This window comes from Dreissena polymorpha, chromosome 4, assembly GCF_020536995.1.
Source record: "Dreissena polymorpha isolate Duluth1 chromosome 4, UMN_Dpol_1.0, whole genome shotgun sequence".
Classification (NCBI taxonomy): domain Eukaryota; kingdom Metazoa; phylum Mollusca; class Bivalvia; order Myida; family Dreissenidae; genus Dreissena; species Dreissena polymorpha.
The window spans coordinates 142,055,561-142,075,629 of NC_068358.1; the positions used below are offsets into that span (position 1 = coordinate 142,055,561).

Genomic DNA, 20,069 nt, shown 5'->3' on the forward strand with positions numbered 1-20,069 from the left:
TGTCTGTAAAAGAATACTTATTTCATCTTGTTTAAACTTTAAACACCTTTACTGCATCTGTACACACCAACTGCATGCCCACATTTGGAAATTTGAATGAATTATGGAACTTTTATATACCCCAGGGGTGAAAATAAACTGGACAAAAGCCGAGCGTGAGGGTGGTTTTGAAAAAAATCGGTTTATTTTTTTTAAGCATGGAAAGCTACCTACAAATTTGCATGTAGTTTAGTGAAATGATGCTGATTAGGAAAATAATTAATTAAATTATATTTGGATATGTGCCCATTAGAGGTGCGCAAGCTTAAAAAGGTAGAATTACCGAAATTCCCGTTCTTACACGTTGTAGCATGGATCGGGTATTGAACACGATACACGTGTGTATTAGCACCCTACTGTAGTCCCGGCGGGGTTATCAACTGCACCAATACACCGGTAAGCAACCAGGGGAATATCATATGAAAAAAGAACTATCATGCATGTTTGTTTTGTTAAAGTGTGTCACAAAATTTCCCTAACTGCCGATGTCGGCTATAATCTCGGTATAAACATGCAAAGAAATTAACATATATATAATGCTAATGCCGATATGTTATTGGACATTTTGTATGTCAAATGTTCATTATTTGCATTAAAATTAAGACGATTGTATTGAACACGATACACGTGTGTATTAGCACCCTACTGTAGTCCCGGCGGGGTTATCAACTGTACCAATACACCGGTAAGCAACCAGGGGAATATCATATGAAAAAAAGAACTATCATGCATGTTTGATGTGTTAAAGTGTGTCACTAAATTTCCCTAACTGCCGATGTCGGCTATAATTTCGGTATAAACATGCACAGAAATTAACATATATATAATGTTATTGCCGGTATGTTATTGGACATTTTGTATGTCAAATGTTCATTATTTGTATTAAAATTAAGACGATGCTTATTTGCCAGAAAGCGTTTATTTCAAATTCAAAACAAGCAATAATCATACATAATACCAAAATATAAAACTAACAAAATGGCAACACTCTCGCTTAACGCAACGTTCAGAAGCACGCGCACTTAACAAAATTATTGCAACTAATGCAAGCTGTAATTAATATGTGACTACTTGCTATACAACCAGTATCATGCGAAAATTGATCTTATTTAATTGTGGTTCCCTCTTTGAATTTATGTTGCCTGTCGACTTTTAGAATAATGTGTCAGTAAGAAATGTATTGCTTGCTCTACAACCAGCATCATGCGAAAATGGATCTTATTTAATTGTAAATCCCTCTTTGAACTTAACTTGTCAGTCGACTTTTAGAATAATGTGTCAGTAATAAATGTTTTTCTTCAGTTTCACATGTTTTTTAAGAAAATTTAGTGAAAGATGCAAATGTGTCTTATTTATTTTTTTCTGTGTCTTCAATGTATCTTATTTATATGTGACTGCGTGCTTATTTTTTTTTCAAGAAATGAAAGATGCAAATGTGTCTTATTTTAATTTTATCCATGTCTTAAATGTGGCTTATTTATATAAGATAAAATGATATACTGCCAGTGTCATGCAAAAAAGGATCTAATTTCTTAATATCCACATTCACGCTTTGTTCTTTATTAGCACCGTCTTTAATTAGGCTATCTATTTAAAGTACAGATTACTGTGAACTTAATAATTGTGCAACGGTGATGTTGATCCATTATCGTTGTTAATTTAAAATGTAGACAACAAGTTAGCAATTAATGAAATCAGTTATTTTGGAAGTAAATCTAATTGTTTCTGTACAGTAGCCAGGTGGATGTGTATTGAGCGGATAAGATAGGGATCACGACAACAAGTTTCTAATACACAGTATAGACTTCCCCTATTATTATTAATTACCTGATTGGAATAAAAAAAGTGTTAAAGATCATTTCATGTGAAAAGCAGGATTTCTGACATAATTTCAATCGTTTTGCTTTTATACACAATTTCATGGAACAATGAATATATTGGCGCGATGGAACACAATTTATAAATCAAGCTGACAGTATAGTATCATTTTTTAATTATGTGTAATTTAATTCGCATTTCTCCCTTAACTCGTTCAATGACACGTGAACTTATATCAATTATAAAACATCACGTGCATCATTAAATATTTTTTTTAATTATGAAAACATATATGTTCTTCATGGTTTTGTTTAGTTTTTTTTCTCAACCAGAGAGACATTATAAAACATTGTTATATATAAAGCGCTTTACTTTTCTACATTACATAAAGATATATCGATTTTTTTGTTAAGTGTACGTGCTTGACATATTTATAAAAAGGCAGTGTTTATTTTTGTAATAAAATCGAAAATTGACATTTAATTTGATGCAATCCACATTGTTTAGCGGCCAAGCGCAGTATTCCGCTCTCGGCGGCCGATGGTGTATTGCAATATATACAATGAAAAGCTGGGTTTCTGACATAATTTCAATCGTTTTGTTGACGCGGAAGTGCTTTTTGGTGGCCAAAAATACTATTGTTCCCTTTATTTAAACCTAAATCAGTATTTTTTTACACTTGAAGGTTTGTACAGCGGGGATTTCGGTACCGGCGCGGGTTTATGTGCTTGTTAAGAATTACCGAAATCCCCGCTAAGAGGCAACATATTATCCTGATTTATGCTTTGATTAAACATTGATAACTAAATTGCAAAAGTGTATAGCATATTGTAAATAAGGTAGTACGATATCATTTGTTTCATCAGATTTGTTTGGAAAATACTTTCTGAAGACTTATTATTACTATGTCATGTTATATTTACATATACTTTTGTGTAACCAATGTTTTAAATGTACATTTTACCTTTTTTACATTCGTTTACACATTTTTCACATTAATAAACTATTTAATAATGGAAAAAATATTCTGATAAGAGTGTTTAAATGATTAACACTAATATGATTGTGTACAAATCAACATTAATGCAAAGCCAAAACCCAAACATAATGACCTATAGACCCTTTAAGGCGTAATATGGGGGATTGGCGTAAACATGGGTGATTTCGGCTCTGGGCGTACGAATGTAGCAGTACCGAAATCCCCGCTAATTATTTTCCAAAAGAAGTAACCGAATGGGAGATAATACATGTCACTGGTTGCTAATGAAAAAAAACACTATAATAATTTTGTTGACACTTGAAGGTTTGTACAGCAGGATTTCGGTACCGGCGCGCGTTTAAGTTCTAGTGTAGAATTACCGAAATCCCCACTGAAAGGCAACTTAATGCTGTCAAGAGTGCTTAATAATTAAAATTAATATCAAATTTGTTGCACCTTAACATTCATGTGAAGTCAAAAACCATTCATACCGATGACCTATTGACCCTTTAAGGCGTAAATATGGGGATTTCGGTACTAGGCGGGCGAATGTAGAATTACCGAAATCCCCTTTTCATCATCGCACATTAGTGTAACATAAATTTTAACACAATATATGTAGGGAAACTCATATGAATCGCGTAATGTGAAAATGATTATTATGCTATAATTCGACCACGAAACTTGACGTGACTTAATACCGGACATTATGGAATGGAGCTACGCTTGCCGTATTTGACATAAGACCCATTTTCGCAAATTATCTTATCAATGCTTATATGAATTTGATTGCTATAATCTTATGCGTATTCGACACGGAATTATTGTCAAGGTTTTTCATTTTGTCAATATTTATCATAGCAGGGGACATTGCTGACATCAATATGGATACTGTTTTCATTTTCTATCGAGAAATGATATGACTTATTATCAATATTATTTTATAGTACGGTAGCGTTCTCTTCACAATTGAGATTTATTTGTACAGGTAAATTGCTCTTATACTCACCATTCGGACTCGACGATCGGCTCGAATAAAAATGTTAGTCGCTTAAAAGTACAAATTCATCATATTGAGCACGATTATTATTATTATTATTATTATTATTATTATTATTATTATTATTATTATTATTTTTATTATTATTATTATTATTATTATTATTATTATTATTATAATTATTATTATTATATAGCTTTTAGAAACTTATACCTTAAAAAAAATCCCATTGGAAAAAAAAATCCCATGGGAAAAAAAATCCCATGGGACAAAAAATCCCATGGGAAAAAAATCCCATGGGATTTTTTTATTATTTTAAAACACGATATAACGCGTTGAAATCGCGAGAAATGCGCATCATTTGTTAAAAGGTAGTGTTTCTGAAGGTTACATGAATAAATCTCTAAAAATCAGAAAAAAATCCCATGGGATTTTTTTTTTCCCATAAAAAAATGGGATTTTTTTTCTATCAAAGTAAATTGAACGAAAATAAGCACAAATGCTTTAACAATGCTTAAAATCGATAACTAAGCACAAACGAACGTGTTTTATGTTTTTGAAAATCCCATGGGATTTTTTCTCCCATAAAAAAAGCTGGAGAAAAATCCCATGGGAGAAACCAAAATTCCCATGGGATAATGAAAAATCCCATGGGAAATTACAAAAATCCCATGGGAACCCCAACTTTGCAAATAAAGTTCATAGTGAAGAAAACGCATTTAACAAGCAAAAATAACCAATTATTAATCACAAGTTAGACTTTTATCTTATACTTTATCACAAATAAGCAAACCTTCAAGAAAAAGGGTACTTAAGTTTGCGAAATTTCGGTTTCGCAAAGTTTTTCCGGTGGCCGTTATAAATTACATGAATCGCAAGCCGGCTTCAGGCAAGGCTATTCGACAGCAGACAACATATTTTGTCTACAGGCTATGGCACAAAAGTATTTATCTAAGCAAGGCGGTAGATTCTATTGTTTATATGTCGATTTCAAAAAAAGCATTCGACAGAATCAACCATGTTAAATTGTTTGAGGTATTACATAACAAAGGTCTTCAGGGAAAGTTCTTACGCATTCTCAAGGCTATGTATACAGACCTATTTTCATGCGTTAAGGTCAATAGTAATTCTAATAATAGGAACGCCGATGCTAATCTCAAAGATAAAACATGTTACTATAAAAAAAACTGATTACTTCCCCTGTAATATTGGCACAAAACAAGGGGATATAAGTAGCCCATCTTTATTTGCACTTTTATAAACGAACTCGCAGAGACTTTACAGCGCTCATGTGGTACAGGAATATTCATAACAAATGATATAAATGATAGTTATTGCCTTATGTTTGCAGATGACATTGATAACTGTGCAGAAACAGCTGCTAAATTACAGCAACAAATTCATATAATTGATGATTTTTGTCAAAATACAGGAATGGAACTGAACTTAGATAAAACTGAGATTATAGTCTTTCGTAATGGCGGCGGGCTTAAAAATTACGAGTCATGGAGCTGTACCGTTTTACAAATACATGGGTGTTTATTTTACTCCTACTGTGTCCTGGTCCTCCACACATAATAAATTATCTATTCAGGCCAAAAAGTCAATATGGTGAATTAATCAATATCAAAAATCTTTTGGATATTTCTCCATTAATGAGTATTTTTAATTATTTGATACTTTTGTTAAACCGGTATTATGCTATGCCTCACTGGTATGGGGTTATTGCTATGTAAATACTATTGAAACTGTCCATAATGATTTTTGTAAAAGATACCTTTGTGTTAACAGAATAACTAATAACGCGGTTGCTCTGGGAGAATGTGGTTGGTTACCACTTTGTATATTTTATATAACAAATTGCATAAAATATTGGTGTTAGGTGCTTATAATGTCAAATACCAGATACCCACGCCAATGCTATAGTAAGCTAAAATCACATGATGACTGTGGAAGATGTAATTGGGCTACAACGGTTAACACATTGTTATATGAGCATGGTTTTTGGGTATGCCTGGATCTCTCAGAAAACTGGAAACATTAATGTATTTATTGGTATGTTTAAACATAGACTTATAGACTGCTATACCCAGAAGTGGAATAGTGATATTAATGATTCCAGTAGATGCTATCATTATAAACATTTTAAATCTCTTTTAAATGTTGAAAAGTATTTAGTTATGGATATGCCTTTTATTTATAAGAAGTCATTTTCAAAATTTAGATGTTCGAATCATAAACTTAGATTAGAAGTAGGTAGACACATGAATATTCATCGAGAACAAAGAATTTGTATATATTGCCCTAACGATAGTAATAATTAATTTCTTGATTGTGAATTCCATGCATTTTTCCATTGTATAAGATATAATGATATTCGTCAACGCTTTCTTTTTAACTGGTATGACAGAGGATTAGAACAGAACGACTTTTATTCGTTAAGGAGCTCCAGTTGTGAAAGAACTATTCGCAATGTTTGTACGTATGTTCATCAAATGATTTTTAAGCACAATGTTGATAGAGGGATGTAAATGATTTTCTATTATTGCCTATATATTATGGGCCAGCTATCAGTTGTAAAAGAACTATTTTCAATATTGTACTTACGTTCACCATGTCATTTCTAAGCAAAATGTTGAACGAGGGATGTTTAAGAAATAATATTTTTCTATCGTGGTTTGTTGTCGAATGACCTACAGTGGGGGGTGTGGATGCGTAGGGATTAGATCATGAGTGCGAAACACGAGTGATTTGATAACACACATCTGTACTCCTTACTGTTGGTTGTTCGACGGCGGACCAGCATAGAAAAATATTTTTTTTGTTCGATTCTAACACGATTCTGATTATTTTGGTGCAAGCTTTTGGCTGTGAAATATATTTTTTCAATACTCCGCTCTTATTAGTACAAAGTACACTATTTTCATTCATTCATTCATAAATATTTTGCAAATAAGAACAACAATCTATAAGCTTAATGACGTCACGTTTATTTGCGCTAATATAAAATCGAAATGCTATAATTGTTTTCTTAATTATGTTTTCCTTACAAATAACATTTTTTGTAGGCGTGGTTATGCCACTTACCACCAAATATACATTTTGTTGTTTTCATTTTATTTATAAACATGCTACATTTATCACACTTTCTATTGTTACCTATATATTTTGGGCCATCTAGATCTATCAGTGTGTATAAAGAACTATTCGCAAGGTTTATACTTTGTTTACTTTGTACTTTGTATATGTTTATCAAATAATTTCTAAGCGAAATGTTGATCGAGGGATGTAAATGATTTTCTTTCTACAGTTGCCTATATATTATGGGCCAGAGGCCTTATTATTTAATAAATTGAGTTGAGTTGAGTTTAATAGACTCTCCTAGTCATATCATATGTTTTATGGGAAACATTAAACTACTCTCACAACTTGTGAACTCATCATCTGAACACGAGCGTGAAAAATGCTAATGAACGATACTGAGCACTTTTTAAATAAAATAAGATCAAACGGGAAATGATGCCAAGTGAACAGTTTATTCATTACCCTAAGGATAAATATAAACTATACCCCATTATTGAATTGTTTTACTTTTTTCGTGGAAATAGTATTGCTCTCTCCAACAGATTCTGTCCTAATGCTGACATTCATCAAAGATGATAGTTCAAGCACCATAATACTGTCTCATATTAACTCATAGGTAAGGCAAAAAAAAAGAAAACAGCTGCATTGTAGCCTATAAAAATTAACAATTGTCCCCGAAAGTCACATAAATTGGACATTGTATCTAACTTAGGAAGTGTATAGTTCATAACACTAGGGCACTCAACTTGCACGTGCGATAACTAAATAATACTAGTAACAACAGAGTTAAATATTTCGAACGCTTTTTGGAGCAGTGCAAACATTAAATAGAGCCCTTACTTAGTAACTGCAGTTGGTTAAAAAGAACTACACAAGTGCGTTTGTTTTTTGGGAGAATGCTGCTAACAGCAAAATATGAAGATATAAACAATAAGCTTAATTTACTATAGTGCTACTTAATATCAGAATGACATGTTTTCTGATGTATTTATATATCAGACATTCCCGCTTTAACAATTAGAGGTAAATTATACATGAATACTGTGCTATATAAACTAGTATCTAATTTCTCTTTTAACCACATCAGGGCAATCGGAAAGTGTTAGCCTACAATGGGGACTGGAGCTAGTAAACAAAGTGTGGCTAGTAAACAAACCAACGTGAAAGGTAATTTATTTTACTTAAGAGTTTTAACACGTTGTGGTCGCCACATAACGTTTTAGAAAATGAATACCGTTTATAATTGTTTTGAAAAAAGTATATGAATTGAGCATACATATTTCATAATTAAAACAAAAATAATTTGAGTAAGAATATTCGTCTTATCATTATTTATTTGAAGACTAATATTTGTTTCTCAAATTAAGACAACCATGGGCTTAACATGGAAGCTGTTTCAAGAAAACGTTATTATTAATCATTAATGCATCTGTTATGCTTGCAGTAGTATCTAGTTATTATTATATGTGTGAGGTTCGACATCCAACTTGATCGTCTTAAGTGTTTAACAAATGCGTACAATAGAAGACCTCATTCAGTTTCAGGATATTCACGAACAGACAACTACCAGCATACGGCAAGGGTCAGAAAACATGCCGACTTCGGTATATTTTTTAGCTCACCTGAGCACAGCGTGCTCTTGGTGAGCTTTTGTGATCGTCTTTTGTCCGTCGTGCGTCGTGCGGCGTCAACATTTTGCCTTGTGAACCCTCTAGAAGCCACATTTATTGTCCGATCTTCATGAAACTTTAACAGAACATTTGTCCCATTGATAGCTCGACTGAGTTCGAAACCGGATAATGCTGGGTCTACTAGGTCACTAGGTCAAAAAAAAAAAACCTTTGTGAACACTGTAGAAGTCAAATTTTGTGCCCAATATTCATGTAACTTTGTCTAAATGATATGTTGATTGAGTTCAAAAATGGTTCCGGTCCGTTGAAAAACATGCCCGCCAGGGGGCGGGGCAGTATTCCTTATATGGCTATTAAGAAACCATGTGAACACTCTAGAAGTCACAATTTTTGCCCAATCATCATGAAACTTGGTCAAAACATTGGTTTCATTGATATCTCAGACCAGTTCGAAAATGGTCAAGATCGGTGAAAAAACATGGCCGCCAGGGAAAGTTTTCTCTATTTGTATATTGTGAAAACATGTGAACACTGCAGAAGTAACATTTTGGTCAAATCTTCATGAAATTTGGTCAGAACATGTGTTTTCAGGTCTGTTGAAAAACATGGCCGCCAGGGAGAGGGGGGGGGCATTTATTGTTCATTCTTTATGAATTTTTGTTAAAACATTTGTTCCATTGATATCTTGTGCTGCAATAAACAGGTCATTTCTTTTTATCTCAGGTGAGCGACTTTGGGCCTTTCAGGCCCTCTAGTTTATTCTTATTCAATATGTGACAACGAACACATTATCTTGAACGATTTTGATTAAATATTTTATTTATTATACACTATTATGCAATTGAAGACCATGGCCTTTGTTTATGGTCCGCGAAAATAATCCGCTCGAATCAACTTTTAAAACAGTAAAGTGTAACCCCATTTAAGTGGGAAGAGTGTCATTTATAAACTTAGTTCTTTCAATAGTTTTTGTAAGAACAGTTTCAGCCAGAAAGTGAACAAACATTTTGAGCAAAAATTGTCCTTTGGATATATATGGCTATATGTTTTATCTGTAGAATATTTTCCTATAATTTGACTTATTAAGTATATAGTAATTTGAATCTTAGAAAAAAACTACTAGTTTGTCTTTGTTAATTTCCTTATGCGGCTTTGGGACCTCCATTCATATAATAAGTTCCCGTTAATAATCTTCGAGCTATTCTCAATCAAACTCATGAGATGCCTTTTGTTATTTGTTACCAAACATGGTCGCCAGGGTTCGGAGCAGATCTTAAGATACTTTTTCTCAGGAACTCTTGTGGAGATTGAAACCTTGTTTCACTTACACGTATTTGGTTTTCTTTAGCAGATCTTCTTTGAATAATTTTGATTAATTTAAACAACTTTTATGCGAGGGTGGGGCGGTGGCAATGCTATTTTATACAGTCCTTTGACGATCTTATTTTATAAATAGGAAACCCCCAAAAAACGCCTCCTTTAATATTCGCTGTATGGCCCTGAACGATATCAATACAAATCAGTTATCTGACGGGGATGTATGTAAAGCTTTAAATATGTTCTGCTCATCGACCTCTGAAGGATTTCATAATATGTTAACATAATGTTCTTCTGGAGAACATTTCCCGAATTCCAGCAAAACCATTAAATGTTGTATAATTGATGCAGCTGGCGAATGCGCAACATCTGTGCCGCGTGCTTCAAACCACCCGTCAAAAGGTAAAAAGTTACATATAGTATTCTCTATTTTTTCCCATGATAACGTTATATTTGTCAAAATACTGTGAACGATTAAGGAAATTTAATTTGATATTTTAATTGAGATATTGGCAATCCAAACGGCTGTTGTTAGAAGGTCGTGTTTTTTTGCGAATATGTATCACAAACGCTTGACAACAAAACTGAAAGTCACACACGAGAAATCTTTACATAAAGTGTGCCAAGGTTGCAAAAGCATTGTAAAAGCATTGATCGAATGTAAGATATGTATAATAAATATAAATATATATAAATACATATCAATAAATGTGTATATTTATATGTATATAATTGTCTCAAAATTCCTCGAAATAAGACTTTAATCGTATGACTTTGAACTCAGGAAACTGCAGCATTGGAATGATTTTCAGAACACAATTCATATTTTCTACAAAGAATATATATATATATATATATATATATATATATATATATATATAACGCTTTGATTAAATTTGCCTAATCTTTCGACCTCTGTTGAAGAAGACCGAGGGGTCGAAAGCTACGGCAAATATGACCAAAGCGTTTTATTATATATGTATAATTGTATGTATAACTTTGTCTATAGGTCATTCGAGGCAAACGGTGAATGCTGATGTTACAGTAAGTTAAATTTCTGATAACGTTTAAAACAATGCATTGAACGTTCCACGGCGGTCACCAAAATTATTATCGTGTGTCTTGTTGGGTTTTATCTATTTATTTTATAAATATTTTTTTGTTTTAGGCTATTCGGTAATTCTTTATTTCGCAAAAATAGGAAAATTTCTCTTTGCTTATTTAGCTTTGGATTTAATGATAAGAAGCAGTATTAGTTCATTCATCCCCGAGTCTATCCGTCAGTCGAGCTGATCGCATTAATAAACCACGCATTAAAACGGATAGGTCGATGAAAAATAAAGATATCATGAACGGCAACGTGGAAATAAAACACATATCTCATTAGAGCTCAAATGGCATTTCATAGGGACTGACAGTACCAAAAGCTATTATAGTACTTACTCGAAAATAAATTGAAGTTGTTTTTCTAAAACTAAGGGTACACATTTTTTCTTTCGTTTTTTTCTTGTTTGTCTGTCACTCCATACACTTGATCACACACACAAAATTCGAAGCTTATTTAAAATGTAATAGTATTTTGTCGAACCCATCGGGAGTGATTACATGATTATGCGTAACAAAAAATTATTCCAATGTCGAAGGTCGGACGACTATACTTAAATAAATACCATTGAGTTGGATTGATATACTAGTTGTGAACGTAAAACCATTTGTGTGTTAGGGATCCCTATACATATTAATAAAACACACTTAAACGTTATACTTGGCCAATGGGATATGAGTAGACAAGTGGTTTAATTGTAAAACGTTACAATACGCAGATACTGGACAAAATGTAGCTTCCGCTTTCCGCGTATTGCTCAGGGTTTGCATTGCTTAGAGATCTCCATTATAGATTGCGAAAACGTATCATCAATACAAATACAAAAAAATGCAATGCATGTTGCTTTTTGTGTATAAATGGGTTACTATATAATTATTATATTATATTATTATATAATAGATTGTTGAATATTGTCGTAAATTACCTTTTAATTGTAAATCCGTCTTAATTTTAAATGAAGTCATAAGTGCTATTTATAAATATGTATGTCTTAAAACATAGCAAACCGATTGATGTTGATTCCTGGGATGGGTTTAATGCATCTGATTATCATATCGTTTACAATACTTGATTTGAGATATGCTTTCCTTTGGATAACAAACATTCTCATATCAAGACTGTATGTGTACATTCTAATTTTAATCTATCAACAATTACAACGTTTAGTAAAGATGTGTAAATGTTAAAATGTAATACGAAATCATAGATTTTAAAGCAGATATATGTTTATTAAAATCGAAACTCATTCAGGTTTGAAAAGATATTAACACTTTTGGAACAACTGCTTTTCTCTGTGCAAACATTCTAATAAGACAGACAGACTTATGGTTCTATAATAAACAAAAACGAGTAAACGTGTCGTCATCGGCGAAGAATCAACATTTTATTAAGACATCATAAGTTAGTTAATATTTATTATTTGACATTCTTCATTTATATTTACGTTTTGTTTAATTTAAGAAAAAATACAAAGTCAAAATTAAAATCGTTCAAACTCGCTGTAATAATCAATTTGCGTTTCTTTCAACAGCATCCATCTATGTTTAGCCTATTTAAAGTACACAATTCACAAGTACACAATTCCAAAATAAATACATATCTGTGACATACGAGGAAAGTTTTAATTTGCAATCCAATGCAACTTAATTTAAATAATACAGCAAATAAATAATAACTCATTTTCTGAGTAATATAAACACAACATTGTTTAATTTTCTTAATTCTTATTTGTGGCGTATTTTTGTGTATTTGCGTCTAGGAAAAGTGCGCATTTTTGCGTGGATATAATTAGATGTGACCTATCATGTTTAAGCGCTTTCTATTTTTTTAATATTAGTTGTTACAAGGAAGTATTTCCTCGTATGTTTCGTGCTGCATTTATTATATTAAACATGTATATGGTCACGTAGTAATTCCACTGTACGAAGCTGTCAACAGTTTCTTATCATTGATTTATATTCTTACAGAATGCAATTTATCATTTATAGGTGAGAACATTATCAAGGAAAAAAGATGGTGCGCTTGTGTGTGTGTCCATTGATTTTGGTACGACATACAGCGGCTATGCATACGCCTTCAGACATAGTCCCAATGAAATTATCGGGAGGGGAAGAGGACAACCTGTTAAGGTACGATGGTGATTAATTAATTCCTTGATTTTTTGTCTTTATGTTTCATCTATGTGCTCTAGGTCTCGAAATAAGATGGATATCAATGACTGATTTTCATGTGTTCATATTTTTTTTAAATATGTATGTATTTTTATTTTGCGTATATTTTATATAATCAACATATAAAGACCCACGTACCTTTTAACTGATTCAATCATCAAATATGTTCCTGGGCTATGAACCATGTTTAATGAGAATGTCCGAAGTATTTTGTAGTATAAACATGTTTACATCATCGAATTTTCATTTAAAATCATAAGTGTGTCGCTTCATTTATCTATAATGAAAAACTAAGAGTAAACAATTATTCTGCTTATATATTGTTAATTCAACCATACCATAGGAAGCATCAAAATAATTCCTATACATGAGCAGTATACAGTATACAGTTTTTATCGCTTCTACAAGTGCGATACGGCAAGACGGAAACCATGCACTACAGTTTATGTACAAGTTGTTATTTTATAGGTGAACATTGTGTATTGTTTTGTTATTGTCATTCCACTGAACAGAGTGGAGTTTGTGTGAAGGATGCTCAAAATGGAGACTTATATCATTTTTAATTTAAAGGGGCTTTTTCACGGTTTGGTAAATTGACAAAATTAAAAAAAAGTTGTTTCATATTGGCAAATTTTCGTTTTAGTTATGATATTTGTGAGGAAACTGTAATACTGAACATTTACCATACTCAAAAATAGGCTTTATATGCATCTTTTGACGATTTAAAAACCTGAAAATAATAAAGCGTTGCAATGCGAAACGATTGAATAATTTGGAGAGTTCTGTTGTTGTCGCGATATTTTGCGAAACTACGAGGATCGCTTATATGAAGTATAAAATACTTCGCTTATTGTTAATGGAAGGATGGCCGAGTGGTCTAATGCGCAGAATTTTTACTCCAGTACTCGAGGGGTCAGTGGTTCGAGTCCTGCTTAGGGTTACCTTTTTTTTCGTTTTTTTAAAATTTTATTCTTGATTTTTACTGGAGCTTTTTAGATCCAATGTTTACATCGATCGATATAAAGCATTAAATGACAAACTTCAAAACATGCCAAAATATGTGAAAAGGCCTCTTTAAGGTGGTTTACTCCATATTTAATTTGAGATGTTGATAAATTCCCTCAGTTTCCAACGTCTGTGCTTCTCAATCCCCAAAAGAAAATGGTTGCCTTTGGAGAAGATGCAAAAACCTTATATCATGGGCTTGTGAAAACCCAAGAATACAAAAGCTGGTATTTGTTCGAACTCTTTAAAATGGCTCTCTTCGTCCAGAACAAGGTATGTTTGTTTAGAAACTCTGGATAACGTCGTCTGTAACTCTTGAAAAATCTCTGTTCACGCGTCACAACTTAAACTAGTTTTGATTGACCAATAAAAACGATGAGTCGCATTTTTTAATTTAAACTTAAAAACAACACATTGCATGTGACAAAAGCAATTTTTATAATGAAATTTATCAGGTTACCTTTTGGAAGTGTCAGTGTTTGCGATTCAATTGTATGTGCTTAGTGTTGTCATTATAACACATTTTTGGGTTTGTCAATCGCAGCCATTGGAGAAGAATATAATGATCGAGGATATTCTGGGAAACAAAATGAAAGCCGTCGAAATTTTCAGCCTCGCTATAGAATACATAAAAACAGAGGTTATCAACACTCTTACAGACGAAACCAGAATGAACAAAGCTACAATCAACGTTATGACAGATATTCATTGGGTTCTTACAGTTCCTGCAATATGGAATGATCTTTCAAAAAAATTCATGAGAGATGCTGCAACACGTGTAAGATTATTTAAATATTTATCAAGCCTCGTCTATTACCAAAACATGAAATTCATGTTTATCTTTTGAAGTTCTGCAAGTGATCAATTGCCTTTACCATGCAAAACAAAACACGCAGCAACAAATGCCTTTCAATTGTATTTTACTATACGTGTTTTTCATTTAATGGGATAAATACATACATTTTTAAATCTCACTTTTGTCAGAAGACTAAAGTGATATTTCATGAGACAATGAGAATGAGAACATTCATTTCAAGTATTCGTCTGTGTTTTGATGGGCACTCTTCTCTACTTTAGTTTAATTTATCAGACACAAACTGTACTATTTGGAAAATCATAATGCTTTTTCTTTAATATCATGTTAAAAGAGCGGATAATGGATTTATAAATAGCATGTATAAATGTTTAGGTGTATACAATGTTCAAGATATACAAAACTGCCTCTCAACCATTTAATGGCTTTGTTCACAATGGCTATTGATGTATAATGGGAGATATAAAGTTATGTTCAATATGAATATATACATTTCTGTATTGATTAACGTTGTCATCTATAGGATACTATTGTATTAATTGCTAAACTGAAACCAGATTGATGTAAGTATGCTTGGTCACTTAAATCTAGGCAGGTATTCCGGACGAGATGCTGACTCTAGCACTGGAGCCTGAAGCTGCATCTTTGTTCTGTAAAGAACAACTTGGTGTAGGCACACTGCCTTCTGGCCATCGCTATATGGTCTTAGATCTCGGAGGTAAATTTAATAGTTCTACATTGACATTACTGCAAACAAACATTTACAATTACGATGATATTTATATGCTTACGCCAAATAAACTTTCTGTTCTGTATAATTATAAACAATATGGACGGTATTTGCAGATTATTAAGATATGCCGTTTTATTGTAGGTGGTACTGCAGATATCACCGTCCACCAAGTAAATGATGACGGCACATTGTCTGAAATTCATCAACCTACTGGAGGAGACTTTGGTGGGACAAACGTTGACAATAAATTTGTCGGGATATTAGTTCAGATATTTGGCGCAGATATCTTTCAAAAATTTAAGAAAGATTGCATGGATGAATATCTTGATTTCATGCAGAATTTCGAAATAAAGAAACGAAACTTTGATGGCAGCACAAAGCTGATACTACGCTTTCCAATTAAACTAAGAGAGATGTATGAACAAGATGTAGGTGCATCTGTTGAATCCTCCGTGAACCAAACACTTTTTGGAAATAAGTTGGAATTCATACTTGACAAACTAGTTATAAATGTTGAATTGGCAAAAACACTGTTTGATGAGGCCGTTGGTAATATAGTTCGAACCGTAGAGGAGTTAATGGTCGCTGTGAAACCAATTTACCATATTTTACTGGTAGGTGGATTTTCTGAATCACCTTATTTGCAGTCTGTCATGAGAAAAACGTTCGATGTGGCCTTCGGAGGAGAGGCGAAAGTTATTATTCCAAACGAACCCTCATTAGCAGTTGTGCATGGGGCTGTCTTATATTGCCTTAAGCCATTTGCGATCGCGGCGAGAGTTTGCAAGTATACATATGGAATCGCCCGATTAATGAGATTTGAAGAGGGCCATCCGGATAACAAAAAGGTCCGCATTGGGGACAAGTATTATTGTGATGATATATTTAATAAGCATATCGAAATTGGGACACAAATCAATATTGCGAATGCTGAAATTGTAAAGGCGCAAACATATTACCCTTCACGATCAGACATGAAACAGGCTGTTCTGGAGGTCTATGCGAGTCCTCATAAGGATCCGAAATATATTGATGAAAATGGTTGCCAATTTGTGGGGTTAATAAAATTAGATATCGATCCCAAGGGTGACATGTACTCGGAGCTGTTGGTAAAGTTGATGTTTGGTGGTACCGAGCTACGGATTCAGGTCACAGATGTTAAACAAAACATTGTTACAAACGCGTGTGTTGATTTTCTTGGATAGAGCGGTTGCTCTCACATGGTGGAAATGTTATGCATATCGTAGACTTCTGTGTGGTTTGCTTAGCTGTTTGATGTTTAAGGATGTATAGATTATTATATATGTTTTTTGCTTATCCTTTGAGAATTGTTCGGCCATGTTCAGTATATGTTGGGTTTTCACGAGACGCGCCAGTAATGTGTCCATTGTTTGTTTACTGCTTAAGTTATATTTCAATTAAATTTAATCGTAGTTGCTCTATCAGCATGGATGTGTATATCGACATCCTGTCATGCCAGAAGCTTCACCTTTAATCCGGGATGTGTCCCAGCAAATCCTACATAATTAACTCCCTAGATTTGCAAAATGTCATATAAATATATATATATATATACTGTGTGTACAGTAACAACTGTATATGAGATAATAATTTAATTGACAATACGTAGAGAGAGATGCTCTTTTTCTGTTGTTAGAAGTGCACATTTCTGTTTATATGGTATTATTTGAGTTTATTATTTCAATGTATTTATGTCAATTTTACGTGGCATTTTACTTACTTTATATTAATGACTGTGATTAGAACTTATATCGAACGATTTATACTTGGTTTGTTTTAAAAATTGTATTGTTATTATGTGTGTGTCTTTGTATATAAATATAGTTTACACATATATAAAACGAATCTCATCTATTTTTAAACATTTATTTATTTTTGATATTTTTTAATACTTTATGCCTATATTTTAATTGAAAACCACAAAAAAATCTTGCAGCCCACGGTGATGATTTAAGTGAGTTGTTCATTTTTCAGAAATATTAACTCGACGTGGGTCTATTGTTGTTAGTATTTGTAGATGTTTTATTGTTTGCAACATTTGTCCGGTTATATAACAGCGGTCAGTTAATATACACGTTTCTGTGTAAACTGGATTACCAATACCACGTGACGAACGTCCTACTTGAATCAGTAGGTGGAGATGGTCTATATTTACCAGCGGTGATGGCAGAGTTATCAATCTGTATGCTTATATACTATTTAGTACTTACCAAGCGCATTCAAACTCTCGTTTATCAATGTTAATGAGTCATGGGGAAAACAATTTGACATCACTTTCGTAAATAATCAATTCGCAAGTTAACCCTATGTTGAGCTCGTTGATGTGTTTGCGAATGTTCATTTTTATCTCGGACTTTTGTTCGGAAAAAAATATCCTACCTCAATATGATGGTGTTTGTATTGATTTATTTTGCATTTACTTTATTGTACTCTTTCATATATATTTCAGTATAGTTTATCGATATCATTATGTGTGTTTGATCATTATTTAATTTAATGAAATGGTGTGTTTTTTCGGAATGATTATACAATATATGATGTTTAAAAACACCGACTTTGTGTCAAAATAAGTTAATGTTTGTGTTTTGTTTCGAATACAGATATCGGAGACCGCTCCTTTTCAGAGAGTAAATTACCATGCAAAGATATTCGGTCATCATCGTCGTGTGTTTGAATTTCGAATTCCCGTGTTTTAAATATACGAACAGTTTGATGGAATTATTGCAAATAACCACAGGCTAACATACATGTTTAATGTTTGAAATCCTTCGGCTTATCGGACTCTCTGACTTCAAGATACTGAACAGATGTAGAAGTATATTTTCATATTCAGTGTACAAATTTATCTCTGTAAATAAACGGTTTCGAAATTAAAGTTGTCTGCTATCTGCTGCGAGCGCGTGTACGAAAAACCTATCCGAATATCAGGGCTAACAATTCCACACCATTTTATGACTCGTAATAAATAGATTATATTGTTTCATGTCAGTGTAAGCTCGATTGTTATTTCACGAGTGATCGTAGAAAATATTACTTTTCTATGATCACGAGTGAAATAACAAACGATCTTACACTTACATGAACAAATTTTATGTTTCTTTTATGCCCCTTTTTCAAGAAAATAATTAACAGCTGTTTCCCTTTCGCTGAAAAGTTACCCTTTCTCCCGTGGCGTGCATCAATACATTTCAATACCCAAAATGACGTCATTTTTTCGACGAAATGACGTCAATATTCCAGCGAAATTGTCCAGTTTAACTCTTTTACAAAGTAAATAAATGGTGAAAAAAGCATAAAATAAAAAGAAAATGTGTTGGATTCGGTGGAATACCGATTTTAATTCACTACCGATCATAAAAATCTTGATATGATAATCTAAAGAACTTCCGAAAATGTGTTATTTTCACTGATGAAAATAACAATTTGTTTATTTTCACTGCTATTATTTCACTGCAGAAATACCATATTTTATCATAAGTTATAAAAGAAGAATGTATATTGTATAAGTTATAGAATCAACATTTCGTATTTAATAATTGTAAAAAACAAACTGCGTGTTAAATTTGTTTATTTACTTTTTGCCGTTTTTAATTATTTCAATTTACAATTGAAGAAAATCATATCATGTACAACTATATTTTCGGGTATAGGTAAAAGATTCAGAAAGTAAAATCGTATATAATCGTTTAAAACGGCCACAAGCTATAACACGTATCAAAAGCAAATAATGTGTGAATGGTGGTCCTCCGTTTAGTGTCTTGCATAATATTTCTAGTACCTATCCAAAGACTGCATAAAACGGTCGCTAACATAACTGGATGTGACGTTTAGTAGCATGAAAGCTAAATGAGACAACACATAAATACAAAAAACATCGATAATTTATTTGAAGCCGATAAATGTAAAATTATTTTTATCAAAGATAGTATATATGCGACTTGAATATAAATTTAAGTTGAATTATCAAGGAACTTGTTCACAGTAGTGCAAACCGACAATTTTCTTTTTTAAATGTCAAAGACTCATAAAAGACTACATACATTACATTCTAACAAGCAAAATTACACTTCTCACTAAGAAACATGTTTAACATATCAGGTAATTTATGCTTAATCGAAAACGAAAAAGCGTATAACGCTTTAATCGATTGCTTTGAGAAAAATGTGTATTACCGACAAAACGTGTACACTATCCTCCATTGTGTGTCAGGGTCTTTTATATGTGTTCAGTATCTCCTAAATACATCGCGTCTGATGCAATTTTCCTAAAGGGATTACTCGGTATGTACATTTTGAGCGAAATTCTTCACAATCATTTCAAAAGGTCCATCTACGACCACACTATATGTAGAC

General features: G+C 32.6%; 1 protein-coding gene across 1 annotated transcript; it reads left to right on the top strand.

Annotated features, from left to right (window-relative positions):
- The first annotated feature begins 10,197 nt into the window (after positions 1-10,197).
- On the top strand, positions 10,198-18,500 carry LOC127878011 (heat shock 70 kDa protein 12A-like). The gene is made up of 7 exons (XM_052424374.1): positions 10,198-10,270; positions 10,878-10,912; positions 12,962-13,102; positions 14,270-14,422; positions 14,694-14,927; positions 15,555-15,681; positions 15,838-18,500. Exons 4-7 carry the CDS (start codon positions 14,306-14,308, stop codon positions 16,899-16,901), a joined length of 1,542 nt encoding a protein of 513 aa, XP_052280334.1. The 5' UTR covers positions 10,198-10,270; positions 10,878-10,912; positions 12,962-13,102; positions 14,270-14,305; the 3' UTR covers positions 16,902-18,500.
- Positions 18,501-20,069: the final 1,569 nt, after the last annotated feature.

Coding starts and splice junctions, on each gene's coding strand:
- LOC127878011 (XM_052424374.1), top strand. CDS start 14,306: ATGGTTGCCTTTGGAGAAGATGCAAAAACCTTATATCATGGGCTTGTG. Junction 14,928..15,554: donor TGAGAGATGCTGCAACACGT/GTAAGATTATTT, acceptor ACTTAAATCTAG/GCAGGTATTCCGGACGAGAT. Junction 15,682..15,837: donor TATGGTCTTAGATCTCGGAG/GTAAATTTAATA, acceptor GTTTTATTGTAG/GTGGTACTGCAGATATCACC.